Below are 19,923 nucleotides of genomic sequence, written 5' to 3'. Positions count from 1 at the left end.
CTGTCACTCCAAAGGGGTCGAATGGGCATGAGTTCATCCTGGTCGCGATAGATTATTTCACGAAGTGGGTCGAGGCCCAATCATATGCCGTGTTGAAAGCGTCGCACGTTGCAAAATTTATCAGAAATAACATCATCTGTTGCTATGGGGTCCCAAACGAGGCCATTTCAGATAATGGTTCCCACTTCAAGAAGGAAGTAATTGACTTGTTGGAGAAATACAACGTGGCTTTCCATAAGTCATCCACATACCGACCGCAAACCAACGGAGCGGTCGAGGCCGCCAACAAGAATATCAAACACATACTGCAGAAGATGGTGGAAACCTACCGGGATTGGCCAAATAAGCTGCCATTTGCTCTGTGGGGCTACAGGACTTCAATTAGAACTTCTACCGGGGCGACTCCGTATTCATTGGTTTATGGGATGGAGGCCGTTCTACCTATCGAGATTGAGGTTCCGTCATTGCGAGTATTGGCTGAGTGTCAAATAGCCGAAGCAGATTGGCAGCAGAGCAGGTTTGAGGAACTTATGCTTTTTGATGAAAGAAGACTGAAAGCACTGTACCATGTTCAAGGTTATCAGCGCAGAATTGCCCGGGCTTTCAACAAGAAAGTTAAGTCCAGGAATCTAAAGGAAGGAGATTTGGTGCTCAAGGACAACCGAGCTCCCATCCACGACCCAAGGGGCAAGTTCAGACCTAATTGGACTGGTCCCTATATCATCAAAGCTATCTGGTCAGGTGGAGCTGTGGTTCTGATGGACCTAGATGGCCTGGAGTTTTCCCAACTGATCAACATGGACAAGTTGAAGAAATATTACCACTGAGAGGCTCGTTAGGCCGAAAACCCGAAAGGGCGACCTAGGCAAAAGTTAGAGCACAAAAAATTAGAAAATATAAAAACTGAGCTTGCAAGGTTGAAAACCCGCAAAGGGCGACCTTGGCAAAAGTTAGAGCGTAAAAAGAGAGTGAAAATACTCGAGTGAACCTAAGCCTGAACTACGTAAGCCTTGATTCCCATCTTTGGGATACATAGGCAACTTCATCCTGAAGTTCAGCCATAAACTTTTCCCCGATCAACTTTGTCCATTTTGACCATCTCAGTCATCTTTGTCCATCAGCATTTATCGCAATCTCCGCTGCAGTGCTATTCAGACTAGGGGCAACTTTCCGTTGCCACACGGTGTCGCGGTACTATTCAGACTAGGGGCAACTTTCCAGTTGCTAGGATCCGGGGTTGTGCATCTCAGTGACAGATCTTAGGCGTGTCCAGTTCTGATCCATATCGAAAATGGTTTTGAAAAGTTTTAATAAAAGTTAACTTTGTTCAAATTAATCTCTTTACAACTAAGACCATTTTTGGACCAAAACGGAAAATTTTCAGTACCACAACCTTCAATTTTATTGATTTCAAAACAGAGTTCTCCTGCTCTTGCATACAATCGAAGTTGCTTTTTATTACATTCATAAAGAAAACTTGAAAGTATTAATAAAGCAATAAATCCGGGGCATAGTCAAGTCAAGTATCCCTGCGCCCCCTCCCAGAGCTGGTCGAAGCCTCTGATGCCAAACTGGGCCCAATCTGTGCCTCCTCATTGAGCCAATCCAAGCACTCATCAGACAAAGTGCAACTGAAAGTGGGAGCAGGGGCCAGGAGCTCTCTAGTCCTCCATGTTGTGGCATATCGGGCAAGCTGTGCACCTCAGACTGGGAAAGCAGCCGGGTACTCAATCCCCTCTGGCGGGAAAATCTGATCATAACCGAACTGGCACAGGAACCAGAACGAAAAGTAGAACACACAGTAGGTCAGACCAATCAACTGGATCCCGATCAGCCGAGACATGCTATAGCTCATTGCCGGGAGATTGAGCCAAGGACAACGCCAAGCAATGCGGCCTGCAGACAAATTACACATCCAGTCAAACCACCACCTTTCATCAGAGGCATCGACTAGGCGTTGTCGAAAGAAATAGCCTTGAGCTGAGTAGGCTGGGCAAGAGTCCACAACCTGCAATTTGTCCATCAACCATACTTGGGGAGGGATGAAAAATGAGAGAATAAAGAATAGAGAGATGTACGGTGAGGGAAAAGTGAGACAAGGGTTTTGTGAGAAAAACCGAGCCCGAGGGCCGAGTGATGTGAGCATTACATATGTGAGAATGGGTGGGAAACATTACCTGCAGCAATAGTGGACTCCCCGCAAACCTGGTCGTCTCCTGGCGATAGAAAGCATCCAAGCCCATTAGCGTCTCGGCCAAGGTCATGGCAATGCAACTCTTTCCTTCTTTCAAGCCTTGAGCGACTTCAATCAGACGAATGCTAGATCCGCCAAAGCCTGGGGAAAGCAAAAAGTGAGACAGTAGGCACAAGCAAAGGGCGTGTTGCTGGAAACCTTGCCAATAATGGTTGCTGCGGTCACCAGCGTCAGAAAAGCGATAAATCAGACCGAGGATATCCAGTTCCCCATTACAGATCAGAGATCGAGCGTCATGCGCGGTGAGTCCACACATCCGCCCTAAAGCTTGGGCGTGGCCAAAGCGGAACTGGGGCAAGATCTCTTCATGACATTCAGATTCCATCAAAACTTGAAAATCTTCAAAAGTTGGACATACCTCTTGCCCGCCAAAGCTAAAGACATGCGTCACCGGGTTCCAAAACCTCGCCACGGCATGGAGGAAATGAAGGTGCAGCGGAGTGCGACTCAGCGTGAACAGTGCATTCAAGCCGAAACCCCGGAAGTTCAACTTTTTTGAACCATCTAGAGAAGCGATCCAAGCTGTGAGATTTTCAACGAGAAACGCCTCCATTTTTGTGCAAAACTAAGATGAATTGAAAGAACCACGGAGCTAAGGCTTTTAAAGAGGAAAAGACACTATTCGGGGGACAAGTGTCAAAAATTTGATGGTTGCTGAGCTGAGTGGCCGGCCGGCCACCTTTTCTGGCAGGCCGGCCATTTCTTTTTCAAAACCTGGCTGGTGGCCTCCCCTTTGCAATAAATCTGGCTGGCCGGCTCCCAAAAGTAGCCGGCCATACTCCAATGTGTGTCTTTAGCCCTGTTTTACCCTCCAAGAGAAAGTTTCAAGCATTTCCATGCAACGGGTGTGTCGAAGGCCTCTATTTCCCTCTGTTTCGGATGCGTTCCGTTGCCCAGATCATCCGAAGTACACTTTGTTTTGTTAAGTTCTGATTATCGAGTTGTTGTTTTGTTTATCGAGTTGTCGTTTTGCTTATCGAGTTGTTTGTCGAGCTGTCGTGTTTCGTGTTTTTGAGTTGTTACTCTTTGTTTAAGCTTTTTTTTTTGTTTGAGTCTTGTTTATTGAGTTGTCAACACTATTGTGTTTTGCTTATCGAGTTGTAAACTTGCTAAGGTTTTGTTGTACCTTAGAAAGTTAAGTTGTTGCGTCGGTTCACTACCTGACTGGGCAAAATGCACAATGCACGTTTCCATTCAATCTCATTATGGTGCAAAATGATACGATATGATGCTAAGAGTTTAAAATACAACACTTTTTTCAAAAGCTGTTTCATTCCATTATGCCTCGCTTGTTACAACATTTTACAGACTAAGGCACAAGTTTTACAAAGAATAAAACTGCCCGATAATGTACAATGTGCTACAACTACTAGCAAAAAGATAAATAAAATAGGAAACAGCCGCATCTGTGCTCTCAAGAGCAGGAATAAGAGGCCCTCTTCATCCTCTTCTGCGGAATAGACTCTCCGCCACCATCTCCATCATCATCATCTGAATCGGAGCCGTCATCCTCGGGATCCCCCTCAACCTCGCCTCCACTCCCGGAACCAGGACCGGAGCCATCCTCTCTGTCAGCAGATGTCTCCGACTGACGATCTGCCGCCTCCTCCTCATCCTCCTCCTCATCCTTACCAGGCTCCTCCTCTACAATGTGTGCTCTGCGTCTACGAGACGACCCCCCCTCCAGCTCCTCGAAAAGGCCTGGATGGCCCAGCTCCTCGAAAAGGCCTAGATGGCCCAACTCCTCGAAAAGGCCCGGGTGGTCCACCTCCCCGAGAAGGCCCAGGTGGCCCGGCCTGCGGCTGAGCATATACCAGGGGCATCTGAGAATAAAGAGTTCAATTTAAATACATCAGTCCAAATATGTACATCAGATGCAGATACAAGAAAACTACATGAAGTGGGTACATGTAAACACAGTGTATAAGTGAGGTGTGTGTCAGATGTGCTCTACACAAGTAGCCTATCAATGCAGCAGAAATCAGCATATCATCAGAAGTATGATAAATGCCAGAAAACTGAAGGGTACCTGGAAGCCCATGATGGACAACTGCACCTCCCTCCGTAGGACCATCCCCTCAAGTGAGGTTACCATCTCGAGCACCTGATCCATGTACTCAACAGGGGGTTGCAGATGCAAAGGCAAGGGTATCAGTAAAGGAATGAACGTCCAAGTATCTGAGTAATGAATCAAAGCCGTAAAACATACCGGTGGTGAGTCGGGGTCTCTGATATATCGATGGTCGGGCATCGGAGGCTCTATTGGGATCAGAATCGGAGAGGTAGTCCCATATTGCCACCCCATTAACTCGGTCGGCATGTCCGGCCCTCCAGGATGAGGATAAGTCGGGGGAACCAATCCACCCCTACCTCTAGATGTACCAGCCCTGCTAGTGGAAGGGGCGTCTGCAGCCCGAGCCCGGGCCTGGCTCGAAGATGGGATGCCAGCAGGCCTCATCGTCGGAGTACGAACTCCTATCAATGGAGGCATCAGGTATACGTAACGGTAAGTAGCGTAATCTCCCTCCTCAAGATGTAGCAAAACATCAGTACCCAGCATAGCACTAACAATATCCCGGGAAGGGAGCCTATCAGCAATCCGCATATCGACTGGGGTTGCTGAGGGAGGGTCCTGAGAAGTGTACCCCCAGACATGACGCAAGAAGCGGTCCCCCAAAAACCAGGCCCTACCAACTGGCCCTTCGAACAGGATCCTGTATCGGGAGACACCCCACTCTCCGGCAAACTGGAATCGGAGACCTTCACCTAAAGGCGCCCAGGGCTGCCATGTAATCTACGGGTAACAGACGCATAAACCAAGCAGAAATTGAAAATGTACAGGAAAAATCAAAGATGAAAATAGAAAGAACTGAGAGTTCTGAAATACCTCCGTCGACCGCACCGTGTCGAAGTACTGCCGTAGATAAAGGAGAGACTCCCGAGGTCTTGGCCGGTGCTGGCCTTCAAATACAAGTGAGTACGGGGTCACGAGAGGTCCCTCTACCACCAACTCCGGGGCCAATGTTGGGAAATACACATAGACCCACAACTGTGGAAAACAAAGCAAAATACGAAGTGCTGAGGGCAAAGTGCACGATACAGAGTATAAAGTGCGCCGTGTGTGCAATGTGCAAGTAATGAGGAGCAGAAATGTAAATCAAGAGGGCAGAAAGTACCTCACAGGCTCTCCAATAGCCGCCAAGTAAGTCCCCCCGTCCGCGGGAAGTCGCGCTTATGTAGCAAAAAAGGATAGCCAAGCCAGCGCCACCCCAGTCGTACCGTCTGACCTGTGACAGGTCCACCAAAGCGCTCAACAGATAAAGCCCAACAGTGTTCCCCCTGTCGGCAAACAAGGTGGTCCCGAAGAGGAACATCAAAAAGTCGCGGCCATACTGTGCTGCCTCCTCAAGAGTCCCGAGCTCCATCTTCACCCGCCGGAAATGGGAAGAGAACCAGGTGTATCGGACTCTCCTCGAAGCTCTATCAATAGGCGGGCGAACCCCCAGCAAATATATCCAAGCAGCTTCCCACTGGCCCATGTCCTCGTCGTAAGGGATGGGCTAACCTCCCACGTCGAGGCCAGTCAGTACGGCAAAGTCAAACGGGGTCATAGTCAAGTCCCCTGTGGCAGAAAAATGGAAGGAGTTGGTGGTGTCCCACCATCTCTCCACCAAGGCAGCCATCAACGTCCTCCTGGCAGGACAACGAGATAGCCCAGTACAGAAGGGCCCAAACCCTGCCAAGTCAACCAAATCCTGAACAGCCTCCGGGAGCTCGGCATACCAATCTCTCGCCGCGGTAGAGCCATATCCCTGCACAGTGCAAGAAGTCACCTGCATTCAGAATGAATACATGTTTCAGCATAAAATGAATAAGCTGCGTGCAAATAAAATGAATAGGCTGCGTGCAAAGTAAAGTAAGTGAGCCGCGTGTTTAGAATCAGTGTTTTGGGCTGCGTGTTCAATTCTCAATCAGTGTGTACTGCGTGTTCACCTTCAATTTGGGCTGTGTGTTCAGAAAATCAGTGTTTGGGCTGCGTGTTCAACTCTCAATCAGTGTGTGCTGCGTGTCCACCTTCAATTTGGGCTGTGTATTCAGAAAATCAGTGTTTGGGCTGCGTGTTCAACTCTCAATCAGTGTGTGCTGCGTGTTCACCTTCAATTTGGGCTGTGTGTTCAGAAAATCAGTGTTTGGGCTGCGTGTTCAACTCTCAATCAGTGTGTGCTGCGTATTCACCTTCAATTTGGGCTGTGTGTTCAGAAAATCAGTGTTTGGGCTGCGTGTTCAACTCTCAATCAGTGTGTGCTGTGTGTTCACCTTCAATTTGGACTATGTGTTCAGAAAATCAGTGTTTGGGCTGTGTGCTCAACTCTCAATCAGTGTGTGCTGCGTGTTCACCTTCAATTTGGGCTGTGTGTTCAGAAAATCAGTGTTTGGGCTGCGTGTTCAACTCTCAACCAGTGTGTGCTGCGTGTTCACCTTCAATTTGGGCTGTGTGTTCAGAAAATCAGTGTGTGGGCTGCATGTTCAACCCTCAACCGGTGTGTGCCGTGTGTTCACAATCAATTTATGGGCTGAGTGTTCAGGAATTTAAGTGATTGAACCGTGTGTTCAGAGTGCAAACAGAATGCATGAAAAATTCATAATAGGTTACAGAAAAAGTAAGAACGAGGTAAATACCTCTCGTGCCTCATGAGAGAGGTGATACTCTGGCTCCCGCAGAAGGAGATCCCCGGGTGCTCGCTCGTCGAAATCGGTGATGTGATAGAAAATAGCCCGCGGGAGGATATGAGCCTAAGGGGCGTTCCTCTCGGGGATAAAGGGGCGAACCCTCAGATGCAAAGACATGATGTCAGGCTCGCCTCCGGCGCCTGGAGAACCTCCGCCGTGGGGAAAGTGACTCGCCATTTCAAGAAATCTGCAAAAAGGGGCAAAAATGAGCCAAAAATGGAAAAAGTCAACAAAAGTCAACTCTCGGGAAATGAAAAAGTCAACAAAAGTCAACTCCCGAGAAAATCTTCCGAATATTGAGACAAACTCACCTCAAGTGGCGAAAATGAGAAAAGAAGCCCCGAAATCAAAATTTAATCGGTTCAAAGTGCTTAAAACTGAAAGATTTCGCGAAAACAACTTGCGTGGGACGTTGGAAAACGCGTATAGAGCACAGATCTGAGGGAGAAAATGGTTTGGGAAGCTAGAGGAGATGTTTTCGGAGTTGCACTTGTGAGCACGAAGTGTTTGGATGAGTGTATTTAAAGAAAAAAGGATGAAAAGATAAAATTGCCCCGAATCTGGGCTAAGTGGCCGGCCAGCCACTTTTTTTGGCAGGTCGGCCATTCCTTTTTCAAAAACTAGCGGTGGCCTCCCCCTTGCCATAAAAATGGCCGGTGGTGTTCCCCACATGCCCCCCAAGGTCCCTGCAAATTTTGGGGAGGATTGGAGTCCCCGGGACCTAAAAAAGTACAAGAGAAGTGCACTTTCTGTCGCGAAATCGCTCTGCCGGAACCTCAGCTTCAACTTCCGATGCGTGTCTCATCATTACTCATCGAAAGTGAGATATATCCTTCTGAACATGTTGTAACCTCTCCGGGAGGTGAACCGGAGGCCGTGATCGAGTCGCCCTCGCCGAAACGTGCATTTCCTTGCTCGTTGTTTTGTGACAAACATACATCCTGGTTTACGCTTGTTCTGCATTATCATGCACATAACTTGCATTTTCATGCATATACTTGCATTGTTATGCACGTCTCTTTGATATCACCGAGCCTCCGTGCTTAAACTCGCGTTGTCACGCGCGTTTCTTCCCACATTACGATGCACTTTTCCATCGACACCGCAATTGCCTGCATTCGATATCACATTGAACATATGTTGTTAGATATGTTGTGCTTGTTGAGTTTCTTTCTTTTGTAGGCACGATATTGTATGTACGGTTCATTTGAAGCTGGTGCGACCAGACGAATCGTGCACGTATCGTATCTTCTTCGTGTGAGACGAGACGAGAATTGAATAATTCTCTGCATTCCTAACTGCATGAAATGTAGTTGTTGCTTTACATTCTTGCTTAAAACTGTTGCATCTATTGTGAATATGTGCTTCATTACAGCTTGCTGCATTTGCATGATCATTGAGTTACCTTCGGTTTCTTGCATTGTCAGTTGCATTTTGCCCCTGCCTGTGGGCACGCCTGCGGGCACATCTCTGTTTATCTCATATGTCTGTCTAAGTCTCCGGCCTTGTCAAAAATGGGTCATCTCTGGGCTTTGACATTCACTCTCGTCACGTGTGACTTTCGAGTTCTGTCAAAGAGGGGCAACTGTAGACACCCCATTTTTTGACTGACCTTAAGACTCAGACGTCACCGATTGAGAGCTTGGTGATGTTGCATATCGTGCTCGTTCAGAGGTTTCAGAGTCTCGGCTGCGAGCCTTGCCTCCGGACTTCCAGACTCTTTCGTGTTTTGTCTCGGTTTGCGAACCAGGCTCTGTTTTCTTTGTTTTCTCTTCCCGAAGGGAGGGAGAGGTCTCGTAGATCATCTCTCACTGGCCGTAGGCTACGTTTCGTGGTCGTAGGCCATTTCGCCCATTTGGAGTCCGGTTTCCGGTTTTTTGGAGCCGTTGGCCGTGTGCCTCGGTTCGGGACCGCTTAACCACCTCCGTTTGCTCCGGTTTTTGGCATGCATCTTATTTTCTCCCTTTTGAGGGATACTGTGGCTCGAGAGACTGACTTCGTGGTCGAACACCACTTCCGGTGCCTAACAGTCAGTTTTCGGGGCCTCGAGCTGCGCGTTTCGGCCCCCGAACCTTCACTTTGCATCGGTTTGAGTTCATTTTTGGTAGGGACCTCTGTTTCATTGTTAGGAAGGTCGTAGAAGGGTGGGAGGCCAGCAATTGTTCTGACAACCAGTTTTATTCCTCCATCGCCCTCCGTCGCCCGTTTTTCTCACTTAAAAGCCAATGTTGACCACCGTAGGGCCACTTTTTCCAGCCCTAAACCACATATTTGTGTTGTACACACCTGGGAGGCCACCAATATCACATGGCCGGCCAGTAATTGTGTTTGACCCTTTTGAACCCCTCCAAAAAGTGGGTTTTTCTCTCTCCTAGTTTACTTTCTCCAGTTTTTGACCACATGGTAGTGTTGTGCACACATGGGAGGCCACCAATCTGGGGTGGCCGGCCACTAATACCTCTTGACCCTTTTAACCCTTGGCCGGCCGGCCATGGGAAGGGCCGGCTGGCCACCTGCAACTTCAATAACTAGCGGGCCTTGATCCTCTCTCCAGGTACATTACAAATATGCATTTTATTTCCCCCCAGATTGTGTATCTGGGGGGCCAACTTTTTGGGAGAAACTTGAATTCATTTCCCCCCCTTTTTTCCCTCCCTTTTTTCCCACACTTTTGCCTATATAGCAGACCCCCCAGCTGTGTTTTGAGGGTTACAAAATTTGCTTTGAGGCTCCCACATTGTATCTCCCTCTCTCTACACTCCAACCCTCAAAAACCTCCCAAACCCTACACCATTTCTACACCACCACCTAGCATCACACCACCACCATCCATTCCAGCCACTTGGAGCTGTCTTCCAGAGCTAAGGAGCCACCAAACTCAAGCCAAGAGTTGTCAAAGACTTGGTCTTCAAGGGTAAGTCCTCTCCTCCCTCTTTCTTGCCCTATTTTGCTCAATATATTAACCATACTTTCTTGCATATTTGGGCTCCAACCCTAACTGAAAATAGAATTTTTTTGAGGTATTTTTCATGTTTGTTTAAGAGCCTCTCCCTGTTTGAGGCTTCCTTTTTACACTTGCTTCTTTACCTCTCTTGTATGCCTCTTTCTTGCACAGTATTTTAGGCCTATTTGTAAACTTTTTTAAGCTTGGTTATAAACTGAAAAGTGGCTTATTTTGAGCCCTTATTCAACATTGTTGAGGGCTCTTCACTGTTTGAGACTTCCTTTTGTTACTTGCCTCTTTATCCCTCTTTTGGCCTTATTTTGCATGTTTTGTTAGCCCCTTGTGCTTGTATTTTTGGGCTCTGGTCCGAACTGTAAATAGCCTTATTTTGACCCCCTATTCATGTTTTATGAAGGGTCTTTTGCTGTTTGAGGCTCCCTTTTTACTCTTTGTGTTTAAACCTCTTTTTAGGCCTTATTTTGCATAGTGTTTTAAGATTGCATGTGCACTGTTTTGGGTTTGGTCACTAACTGTAAAATATCATGTTTTGGGCCCCTCTTCAACTTTATTGAAGGGTCCTCCTATTTTTGAGGCCAAAAACCATCACTTGCTTCTTTGTATCCCTTTTGGCGCATTTCTTGCACAATGTTTTAGGCCTGTTTGTGTTTAGATCCATGGCTTGTTGTAAACTGTAAAGTGCTTCATTTTGAGCCCCTCTTAAACTTTTTTGAAGGGCTCTTGGCAATTTAGGGCCAGAATCTGCTACTTGCTTCATTACCTCTCTTACGGGGCCATTTTTGCATGTTAGCTTAGTCCTATTTGTGTCCATTGTTTGGCCTTGCTTAAAACTGTAAATATGCTTTTTTTGGGACTGTCTTGATTCTGTCTTCATACTTCATGTTCAAATAATGCATGCTTTTCATAGCCATAGGTCATTCCATGTACCTAATTTCATGTTTCGGGTCTCATTCCATGCATCGGGTGCCATATTGCCATGTTTCGGGGCTGTTTAGCATCATATTCCAGCGCTGAAATTTTCATGTTTGCATACCATATTTCATGCCTTGCCATGTCTAGTTAGCGTTGCATGTTGTGCCTTAGGATCGGTCCTCGGTTTGCGTGCATGTGTGCACGCATTTCGAGTGTCTCATTTTCATCTCATGGCTACTGATGTGAGTGTGGCTGAGGTCCACTCATGTTGGTGTAAGTCCATTTCGCATTGTGTATGCCATTTCATTCCATAGCATTGCGTATGTTAGGTTGTATGTTAGCGCATTGTGTATGCCACGTTATCTCGTGCATCGTGTATGCCATTTCATAGCATTGTGCATGCTAGGTTGTATATTAGTTGCATTCATGCATGTCATGCATATTGCATTGTGCTTGGGATAGGAATTAGCCTAAGCACGGGAAACGAGGTACGTTTCATACTCCGAGTGACGGAACGTGTCTCAATTCCTGGTCGCCGACACTCCAGATTATCGATGATGGAGTCTAGGCCTTGTTGTGTCCATATGTGCATTCATTTCATATTGAGTCGTGCAAATCGACTCCTCGGCCATCATGCATCGAGATGCGTGATTGGTGGCACGAGGATCGAGGACTACACTCCCCGAAGAGTAGTCATCCATACATATGTGAAAATACTTTGTCATGCCCCTTTGTTGCTCTCTATTGCAGCAAATCAGAAATCAACAGCCTTCTGGAGCTTGGCACGCATTCCAAGAACAATTCCAAACAGAGGCAAACCGGGGCATCGCAATGGATTTCCGCACAAAGCAACCCGGACATACATCATTCATCATCCGAAGCAGCGTCGAGGCAGTCCCTAGCTTGCATGCTAGTTTACAGCTTACCTAGTTTAATTTGTTAATTAATTAGGATTTTGTAATTATTTGGACTGTAATATTTATTCGGGACTGTATATTATTTATTCGGACCCTCTGCGCGAGGGCAATGTTGTAATAAGTGTGCGTGTGTGTGATGTATGTCTTCCAACCCCACGTCTTTCTCCCTTTTATTTACCCGCTTATAATGGTTAGATTAGGGCATGTTTCAATTAGCATATAGTATGATAGCATGTTTGCATTCATTCATCTGTTTTGCATGCACCGGGCTCGGCGCATCATACTAACTGCATTGTATTTTCAATTCCAAGTTGAATACATGTTAGCTGTAGCATTTCATATGCCATGTTTAGAATAGCCGAGCCTGCTATAGTTGCATTTTTGCACGTGTTGCATTAGGCATTTCTGTATAGTTAGGATCATGCATGGATTTCTAATTAGCTTCTGTTTTGGCTTGGAGTACTCGGTAAGTTTTTTTAGCATCCTTGCATGCGTGTGAGTGACTGCTATGATAGCATGCTTACCATGAGGCTAACTGCTTATGTGATATATCTGCCTGAATGCCTGTGGGTGAAGGTTGGGTTATTTGAATTGGAACAATTCATCAAATGTGTGTTTTAAGCCCACTAGATAGTGGCAAAATCATGTTTTCTAAGCCCACCTGAGGGTGGCAAATCCACGTCTTAGCCTTCTTGCGGGTAGCACCATCAAACCATTTTCAAACAAACAAACATGAAATGTTTTGTTCCAATTCAGGCGATCCAGTCTATAGTTGTATGCTGTGCGCATCACATAGTAAATCTAGGCTAATAACCGGAATAAGAACACACAATGTTTTTCAAAAATAGATATCATGGTTAGTAGAGGCCGATCTTTGATCGGGCGAGCGGGGGTGCTCACGAAGTGACCTTCCCCAATCGTACCCAAGTTCCCGAGCCGAGACAACTTTGGTGATGACGGACACGTGGCCTTAGGCTAATGAGTCAGGGTTTCCTAAATTTCCCCAAAATAAAATATTTAGGTGGCGACTCTGTATCTGGCAAAGCAGTCCATGTTTGGCACTTCTTTCAAAATCTGTTTTCTCAAAACGATTTGTCGGATTTGGACTCTTTGGTTCAGATTTAGAACCGTGACAAATTGAGAGTCCGAACTGTAGTGAGCCCAATATCGAACGGAACGGGGGGCTCGTTCTCTCGGGGGCGTTCGGGGACGTCTACAGGGAGGTGGAGCTGCTAGTGCCTGAGGCAGTGTTGTCTGCTCTTCCCTTGTCTTGACCTCATCTACAAGGTCCCTTAAATGGCCTTGCCTTACCAGGTCTTTCAGATGTGCCTTCAGGGCTCTACAACCCTGAGTCAGATGCCCATCTTCATTGTGGTAAGCGCAATGCTTACCAAGGCTTCTTCCCATAAACTCTCCTGGTACCCTTGCTGGTGCTCTGAAATAGGGCTGGGTTATGATTTTATCCAGGACTTTGTGAACTGGATTCGGAATACAGTTGTGACTGCCTGTGCAGCCCTCAGTCCTATCTCTTGCTTGTTGGATCCGTTGTTACCTCGGCCTCGCTTCGGTGAGGCGTTTCCTTTCTCTTGCTTTGCCGCCTTAGTCCCTGGAGTGTCTTCCTCGGCTCTGGCATATTTCTCAATTCTGGCCATGAGCTCCTCCATGCTTTTTGGCAATGTCTTTGCCAATGACTTTCGTAGTGGGCAATCATCTTTTAGGACGTTCTTGAAAGACACAACCGCCACCTCTTGGTTGTACTCGGGTATTCGGTTGAACACCTCATAATACTTTTTAGCGTAGGCCCTAAGGCCTTCATCCTCACTGATTCTCAGAGCCATCAGGGAGTCTACCCTCAATGGCTGTAATTTGTTCGTTACAAATCTGGCCACGAACATCTCGGCCAAGACCTCCCAGGTCTTCACGGTTCCTTTCGACAATTTGTGAAACCAGTCTGATGCAATCTCCCCAAAGGACGAGGGGAACACCTTGCTGAGCAACGGTTCATTCCCAGTGTATAATGCCATCGAGTTCAGGTATAAACCGACGTGAAAGTTGGGGTCCGACTTACCATCGTATATCTGGAACCTCAGCATATTGAATCTTTTCGGGGCCTCAAATTTGTCCAACTCTACCGAGAACGGTGTTCTCGGCTTAACTAGAGAATTAACCTCGGCATCTTTCCGCTTCCTTTGGAGGTAATCCCTCAGATCTTCCTTTGTCCGTCCAGGAGCTCGGCTATCTCCAGATTTCAGCCTTTTTGGTGCACTGCTTCCAGTGTCATTGTAAGTCCTTTTGGGCTTTTCTCCATTAGTTGCGTCGAAGCACAACTCCTGCCCTTGAACATGCCGGTGTACTTTAGGGTCGGCTTCCTTGGTGTGATGCGTCCTCCTCGATTCTTCCCTTCTTGACTCTCCTCACCCAACCTCCCTTGAAGGCCGGTGAGAGTGTTTTTCGGTCCTGGTGTGCTGGGGGACTGTAGGGACTATTTTCTGCCCCTCTTTTCGGGCATCCTTCTTTGCCGTTGGAACCGGCGTATCTTGTAGTGGGAACGGTGGCTGCATGACGTTATTCTGCATCATGAAATTGACCACTGTTTGTAGGTCCGCTAATTTGTTCGCCATGGCTTTTACCTCATCATCCCTCCGTAGGCATCTTTCTTTCCATACCTGGAAGTCGTCCTTGTTGTAATACCCGCTTCGGTCCGTTTTCTTTGGTGCGTCGCCCTCCTGGCCGACGTCCTTTCCTTCGTGATTCTTCTCGTGAGTCTCTTTGTTGCAGTTGTCCTCTTTGACGTTAAGGTCTACAGGTTTCCCACCCCCAGTAGGAGTGTCGTCCCCAACCTTCTCTTTCTGTCCGTCGTTGGCCATCTATTCTCCTTTCGTTCCCACAGACGGCGCCAAATTGTGTGTGTTGATTTCCGACCACACTGCCAACCAAGTACTTAGCTAGAGAACACTGGTAGAATAGATTAAGCCCGAACAACCTGCAACTGAAAGAAGAGATTTTGGCGGTGGTTCGTCCACCCGGGGGCACTCCGACGATGAAGTCAGTTATCTCTCAAAGATAGCAAAAGTGCTTAACTCACTGTTCAGAATATAAATTGCGTACCTTAGACCTACGAAGGTGCCTCTCTTTTATAGCCAACATAAACCTAGTCCAACTAGAAGCTTAGCTCCAATGGACTTGGGATTACTGCTAATCTTGAACTCCCAGTAGGATTGGGATAATCTCTCTAAGAGTCTTATCTTTATCCAAACTGAAGTCTTCTCCCATTCGAGGACTCTTGTCACTTATCCGCTTATCCTGGATTCTGGTATCTTCACAAATAACCTCGGCCTAGCCGAGATTACCTCGGCGTCATGACCACGACACGTGGCACCTCGGCTGGCACTTTGGTGACACCTTGGCCACGTGTTGTCATTCAAAAATTATGTCCTCGCATTTCAAAAGAAAATTACCAAACAAGCCCTTAAGAATCTTATATCCAAATGGCATACAATAGATGATTAGAAATTTACAATTACTGGATAAAAATACAATTCATACAATGCTACTCTTGCACTCAAAAAAAATAAAAGGGTTTCATTCTAATATGCAATCTGGGAAACTACTTGAAATGTAGCATCATTCTAGGTAATGCAGGAAGGAGAGGGAAAATACTGGACGGGGAAGGGGGAAATTACCACCTTACCCCTGGCTCGTCCAGCTTCCAAATATCGAAAAGCTTCAATAACATCAGAAAAATGATATGGACCAGTTGGATCAATCACTGCCTTGAGTTTTCCACTCTCCAAATATTGCCTAAGCTTCTCCAAGTTATCCCCAGAAACCGTCAAGCCTGAATAAGTTGCTTTTGGATTTGATAGAGGCCACGTTATGTCGATGATTGGTGCATCATCCTTAGCCACCACAAATGAATTTTCAGTGTCACCTGAAGATTTTCGAATAACATTTAACAAGTCACATAATTTCATATATACAAATTTTTGTACGAAAACTAAAGTAAGAATCTTGAGTCAAGGTAGGATATTTTGGAGAAGCTTTCTTTTACATAGTCTAACCCTGCTTTAACAGGAGTCTCATGCATTGTGTCACTTTGTTATTTTGTTAAATATAACCCTTCTTCCCGGAGAGGACCTAATCAATTCTTTAACCTGAATCAAATTACCCATTTGACCTTTACGCTTCGTTTGGTGATTGGGAAGCAAAGGAACTGAAAAGTGAAAAATTAGACAAATTTAGAATTTGGAATTTTCTCCCTTCCTTTGATTTTCCTCCCTTTTCCTTGGAAAAAAGAAACAGAGGCTTTGTATTAGTGTCATTCAATTCCCAATTCCCTTATTCATATGCCTCTCTCACTCTCCAATTAAAGTCATCAGAGTGCAAAGGTATGATAAACACGGTATGAAAGTGAGAAATTTACCAATTGTGTCATAGAGGAGATCAAATTTCTCCTCAACCTCTTCATATCTAGTCTTCCTGTAGTCGACAACCTTATCGGCTCCCAAGTTCTTCACAAACTCCACCTTCGGTGTGCTAGTTGTTGCCACGACATGTGAAGCCCGGTAAAATTGTTTCGCCAGTTGAACTGCCAACGTTCCAACGCCACCGGCCCCACCAACAATAAAAACCGTCTGTCCCTCTTTAAAATTTGCAGTCTTGAACCCTTCCATTGCAGTTTGAACCGCTAAAGGTAAGCTAGCTGCCTCCTCAAATGAAACGTTTTCTGGCTTCATCGCCACCAAATTCTCCTTCACTACGATGAACTCTGCTAGTGTCCCGAACTGCTTTAGCTTTTCATCCGCGTTGTTATCTTGGATGTTTCCATAAACCTTGTCACCTATCTCGAATTTTGAAACGCCGCTGCCTTTAGCCACCACAACACCAGCCATGTCGCAGCCCGGTACCACCTGCATCGAGATTTTATATACATTTAATAATAGATGAAATTGTGTGATTTCAACAACTGTTTACAGGAAAATTTTACAACCCACATTTTTAAAGAAAATGAAAACACAACCAAAGATATCGATTATGATCAAACTACACAACCAAAATTGACTTTCCCTAAATACTAGCAAACTTTGCAGTGAATTCTAATTTTCAAAACAGCTAAGGAAAATACTATTACCTTAGAAAATTAATTGCAAAAAATACTATTTCCAATTTTTAGAAGATAGAAAATGCTATTTCAAATAACTATGGAAAATACTATCACCTTAGAAATAAATCAAAAAATACTCAATCTAGTTGATTCAATCGGTATGTGTGAAATAACAGATGATCATAACAAGTCAAACAGTTCAAGACAAGAAATTGGGAAAATAAAGAACAGCAGCTTGGGAAAATAAAGAACAGCAGCTAAAGATGGTATCTCACACACGTGCGCACCCACAGACACAAACACAGACACGGGCACAGACATGTTGCACCGGAATTCTATACTCACAGGGAATTCGATTGGAACAATGGCCCTTTGGCGCATCTTACAATCGAAAGGATTCAAAGCAGCAGCTCTGACTTGAACAAGAAGTTGGTTGTGTCGGGGAATAGGAATTGGGAAGTCCCCTAACTTGAGGACTTCCTTGGGACCGTGTTCTTCGTAGAACCAAGCTTTTTGCATTTTTGATTTTGATTTTCTCTCTGATCCTCAAATGAGCCAGAACCTTTAGATTTTAAGGTGTTTCTGAACAAATAAGATTGAGGTAAAAAGAAAGGGAGAAATGAAGAGGAATATCTTAACAATTGTGTTCGTGTGGTTATCAGCAAGAGATTGAAAACGGGGATGCCATGAAAATGAAATAAAAGGAAAAGAAACAAACTAATCCTAAGGACAAAAACAAAAATATGTGAACAAAACAAAATAGGTAGCATTCCCGTAAATAATAATGTAGTAGATAAGTGTTAATTTCTAATTTATCACCTATTCAACTATATAAAATTTAACTCCCTTGTTTTATGCAAGTTTAAATTATAGGTAGCATTTCTGTAACGTTATATTTAGCTCATGAATTTAAAAATTAAAAAAAAAATGCTTAAAATATAAAAATATATCATTAATATTTCAACCTATTTTTTTACGTTCACTTTCCAAATCTACTTCCAAATATATGAACAAAACAAAATAGGTATATAAATTGGATTTCCAAACATCAGGCAACCAAAATCAAATTGGAAAAATGTTGATAGCATGAAGTATGCCCACAGGTTTGAATCCAAAAAAAAAAAAAAAACAAAGAAGTATGCCCACAGGTGTCTCTGCTGCAACTGGTCCAGACATGGAGATGGAGGAGGAAGAGCAATTGATGAAGAAGAAGCACCCCTCAAATCACAAACCCAACCCATCTCTATCGCATCCATTACAATAATGCAAGTTCAGTATCCTCCTAACCGAGTCAACTCGGTATCGATAGAGGGGCAATCATTGCTAATTCGGTGGTTATGAGTTGACTCGTTGACGCTATGCTCCAATAAAATCGGCGAAATTGGCACAAGAGAGAAGGATTGGAAAATCGGCGTGGTGCTTTTTTCTGCGAGGTGGAAACTACAATAATAAATAAAGGCAAACTTCATTTTATTTACAATAATAAATAAAGGCAAATTTCATTTTATTTAGATTATGTGTGAGTTATCTTAATGTTTGTAAATGATCATATAATTTTCTCGTAATTTATAGATTAAAGTGTATGGTTAAATATTTTGTCTAACAGTAAGTATGAAATATATGACAGACATAAGTTATATGTTAATTTTTAAATTTTGATAAATCGCAAATAGAATAAAAAACATGGGGTTAAATTACATATAAAATAAAGTACAAGAGGTTAAAGTGTATTTTGCCTTACAAACAAATGGCGAAAATATAAGGATATTTTAGTATTTTTTATTAAATCATTAATATACCTAACAGTGCACATCGGTTCACAAATTACAAAAGGATTATAAGATTATTTCTAAACATTATGGGGTAAATCGCACATGACCAAAATCATAAGGGAGTAAAGTAAAATTTGCCTAAAAATAACCGTAATCATAACAAAGTCCATCATAATTATAATAAAATTTCACTTTGATTTTCATAATTCTCATAATTATAATTTGAACAATTTAAAATTTATATTTTTAAAGGATCTTCGTCCATAAATTCATTTTATGGACTTAAAAGCCAATAGATCCACACGATTTTTGTTTGGGTTCATAAGGATAGTTGCAGGCTATAGATCCATGCTTTTCTATCTATTCAAATTAGGGCTGTGTAGCGGATCCACCAACTCGCCACACCCGCTCGGCCCTACCCGACCCGACCCGACCAGCAACAGATGGATGCATGACACGTAGCGGGAGGGTGCAAGCCCAATTTGTGTGATCTTTCGGGTTCGGGTCGGGTGGTAGGTGATCCGCCGTTTTACTCATCAAACCCGACCCGACTGTATCTTGGTTATTTTTTTTTTTTTGCCCTTTTACGCTTCAGCCCCTTTTTCCTTTCTGATATGCCTCATTTTGCCTTAATTTTCTTCGATAGACAGACAGAACACAAGACTCACTCACTCACAAACACAAACATTATCTCTCTCTCTCTCTACCCTACCCATCATCCGACAATCTACAGTAAACGGCAATCAATCTACACTGACTGAGGTATCTCTATCTCTATCTCTATCTCTCTCTCTCTCTCTCTCTACTTTCCTCTTCTTCTCATCTTCTTCTGCTTTCCTCTTTTTCTCTTTTCTTCTCTTCTTCTGAGTCTAATCTGTTTGTTTTTTTTTTTGATCCAGTTCTAAAACTAGAGAGGTGGTTAGATTGATCGATCTACACTGATTGAGCTCTCTCTCTCTCCTTCTTCTTCTTCTTCTTCTTCTTCTTCTGCTTTCATCTTCTTCTCTTTTCTTCTCTTCTTCTAAGTCTAATCTTTTTTTTTTCTTTTTTTTTGGGAGGTGTTCCAGTTCTAATCATTTAGAGTCTAATCTATTTTTTTTTTTTTCCAGTTCTAAAACTAGAGAGGTGGTTAGATTAATTGACAATGCTAGGGTTCTACACACAGAGGAAGGAAGCTTACAGAGAGAAAACCACAGAGGTTTTGTTTATTTTTCTTGTTATCTGCTTCTGTAGTGGATTTTGTGAGGGGCTTCATTGAAAAAATATTAGAT

At 44.4% G+C, this 19,923-nt stretch overlaps 2 protein-coding genes and 1 long non-coding RNA gene across 4 annotated transcripts in view; all 3 read right to left on the bottom strand.

Moving 5' to 3' along the window:
- Nucleotides 1-19,923, bottom strand: part of LOC145820565 (uncharacterized) — a 125,760-nt gene that overhangs the window by 52,515 nt on the left and 53,322 nt on the right. The window lies entirely within an intron of this gene.
- On the bottom strand, nt 2,745-7,183 carry LOC145820563 (uncharacterized). The gene is made up of 5 exons (XM_082916641.1): nt 6,935-7,183; nt 5,431-6,087; nt 5,142-5,303; nt 4,284-5,048; nt 2,745-4,077 (listed from the first exon to the last, which is right to left on the bottom strand). Exons 2-5 carry the CDS (start codon nt 5,791-5,793, stop codon nt 3,919-3,921), a joined length of 1,449 nt encoding a protein of 482 aa, XP_082772767.1. The 5' UTR covers nt 5,794-6,087; nt 6,935-7,183; the 3' UTR covers nt 2,745-3,918.
- Nucleotides 15,231-17,623, bottom strand: LOC114276601 (2-methylene-furan-3-one reductase). 2 transcript variants are annotated; one of them, XM_082916639.1, is made up of 3 exons: nt 17,226-17,622; nt 16,200-16,686; nt 15,231-15,707 (listed from the first exon to the last, which is right to left on the bottom strand). In XM_082916639.1, the coding sequence occupies exons 1-3, from the start codon at nt 17,397-17,399 to the stop codon at nt 15,406-15,408; spliced, it is 963 nt and encodes a 320-aa protein (XP_082772765.1). In that variant the 5' UTR covers nt 17,400-17,622; the 3' UTR covers nt 15,231-15,405. The 2 variants fall into 2 exon arrangements, with proteins under 2 accessions (XP_082772765.1, XP_082772766.1); XM_082916640.1 differs by lacking the exon at nt 15,231-15,707 and adding an exon at nt 15,773-15,989 and having other exon boundaries at nt 17,226-17,623.

Source organism: Camellia sinensis, chromosome 2 (assembly GCF_055761805.1).
Source record: "Camellia sinensis isolate YWXY chromosome 2, ASM5576180v1, whole genome shotgun sequence".
Classification (NCBI taxonomy): Eukaryota; Viridiplantae; Streptophyta; class Magnoliopsida; order Ericales; family Theaceae; genus Camellia; species Camellia sinensis.
The sequence above is the reverse complement of the archived record's forward strand: the minus strand, read 5'-3'. Positions and strand labels throughout refer to the sequence as shown.

Excerpts from the sequence above, each read along its gene's own strand:
- LOC145820563 (XM_082916641.1), bottom strand. The coding sequence starts at position 5,793 with ATGGGCCAGTGGGAAGCTGCTTGGATATATTTGCTGGGGGTTCGCCCG. Across the intron at positions 5,049-5,141 it reads ACACGGTGCGGTCGACGGAG|ATTACATGGCAGCCCTGGGC; the intron begins GTATTTCAGAAC and ends TGTTACCCGTAG. Across the intron at positions 4,078-4,283 it reads TGTCCATCATGGGCTTCCAG|ATGCCCCTGGTATATGCTCA; the intron begins GTACCCTTCAGT and ends CTTTATTCTCAG.
- LOC114276601 (XM_082916639.1), bottom strand. The coding sequence starts at position 17,399 with ATGCAAAAAGCTTGGTTCTACGAAGAACACGGTCCCAAGGAAGTCCTC. Across the intron at positions 16,687-17,225 it reads TTGTTCCAATCGAATTCCCT|GTGGTACCGGGCTGCGACAT; the intron begins GTGAGTATAGAA and ends ATCTCGATGCAG. Across the intron at positions 15,708-16,199 it reads TCTCCTCTATGACACAATTG|GTGACACTGAAAATTCATTT; the intron begins GTAAATTTCTCA and ends GAAAATCTTCAG.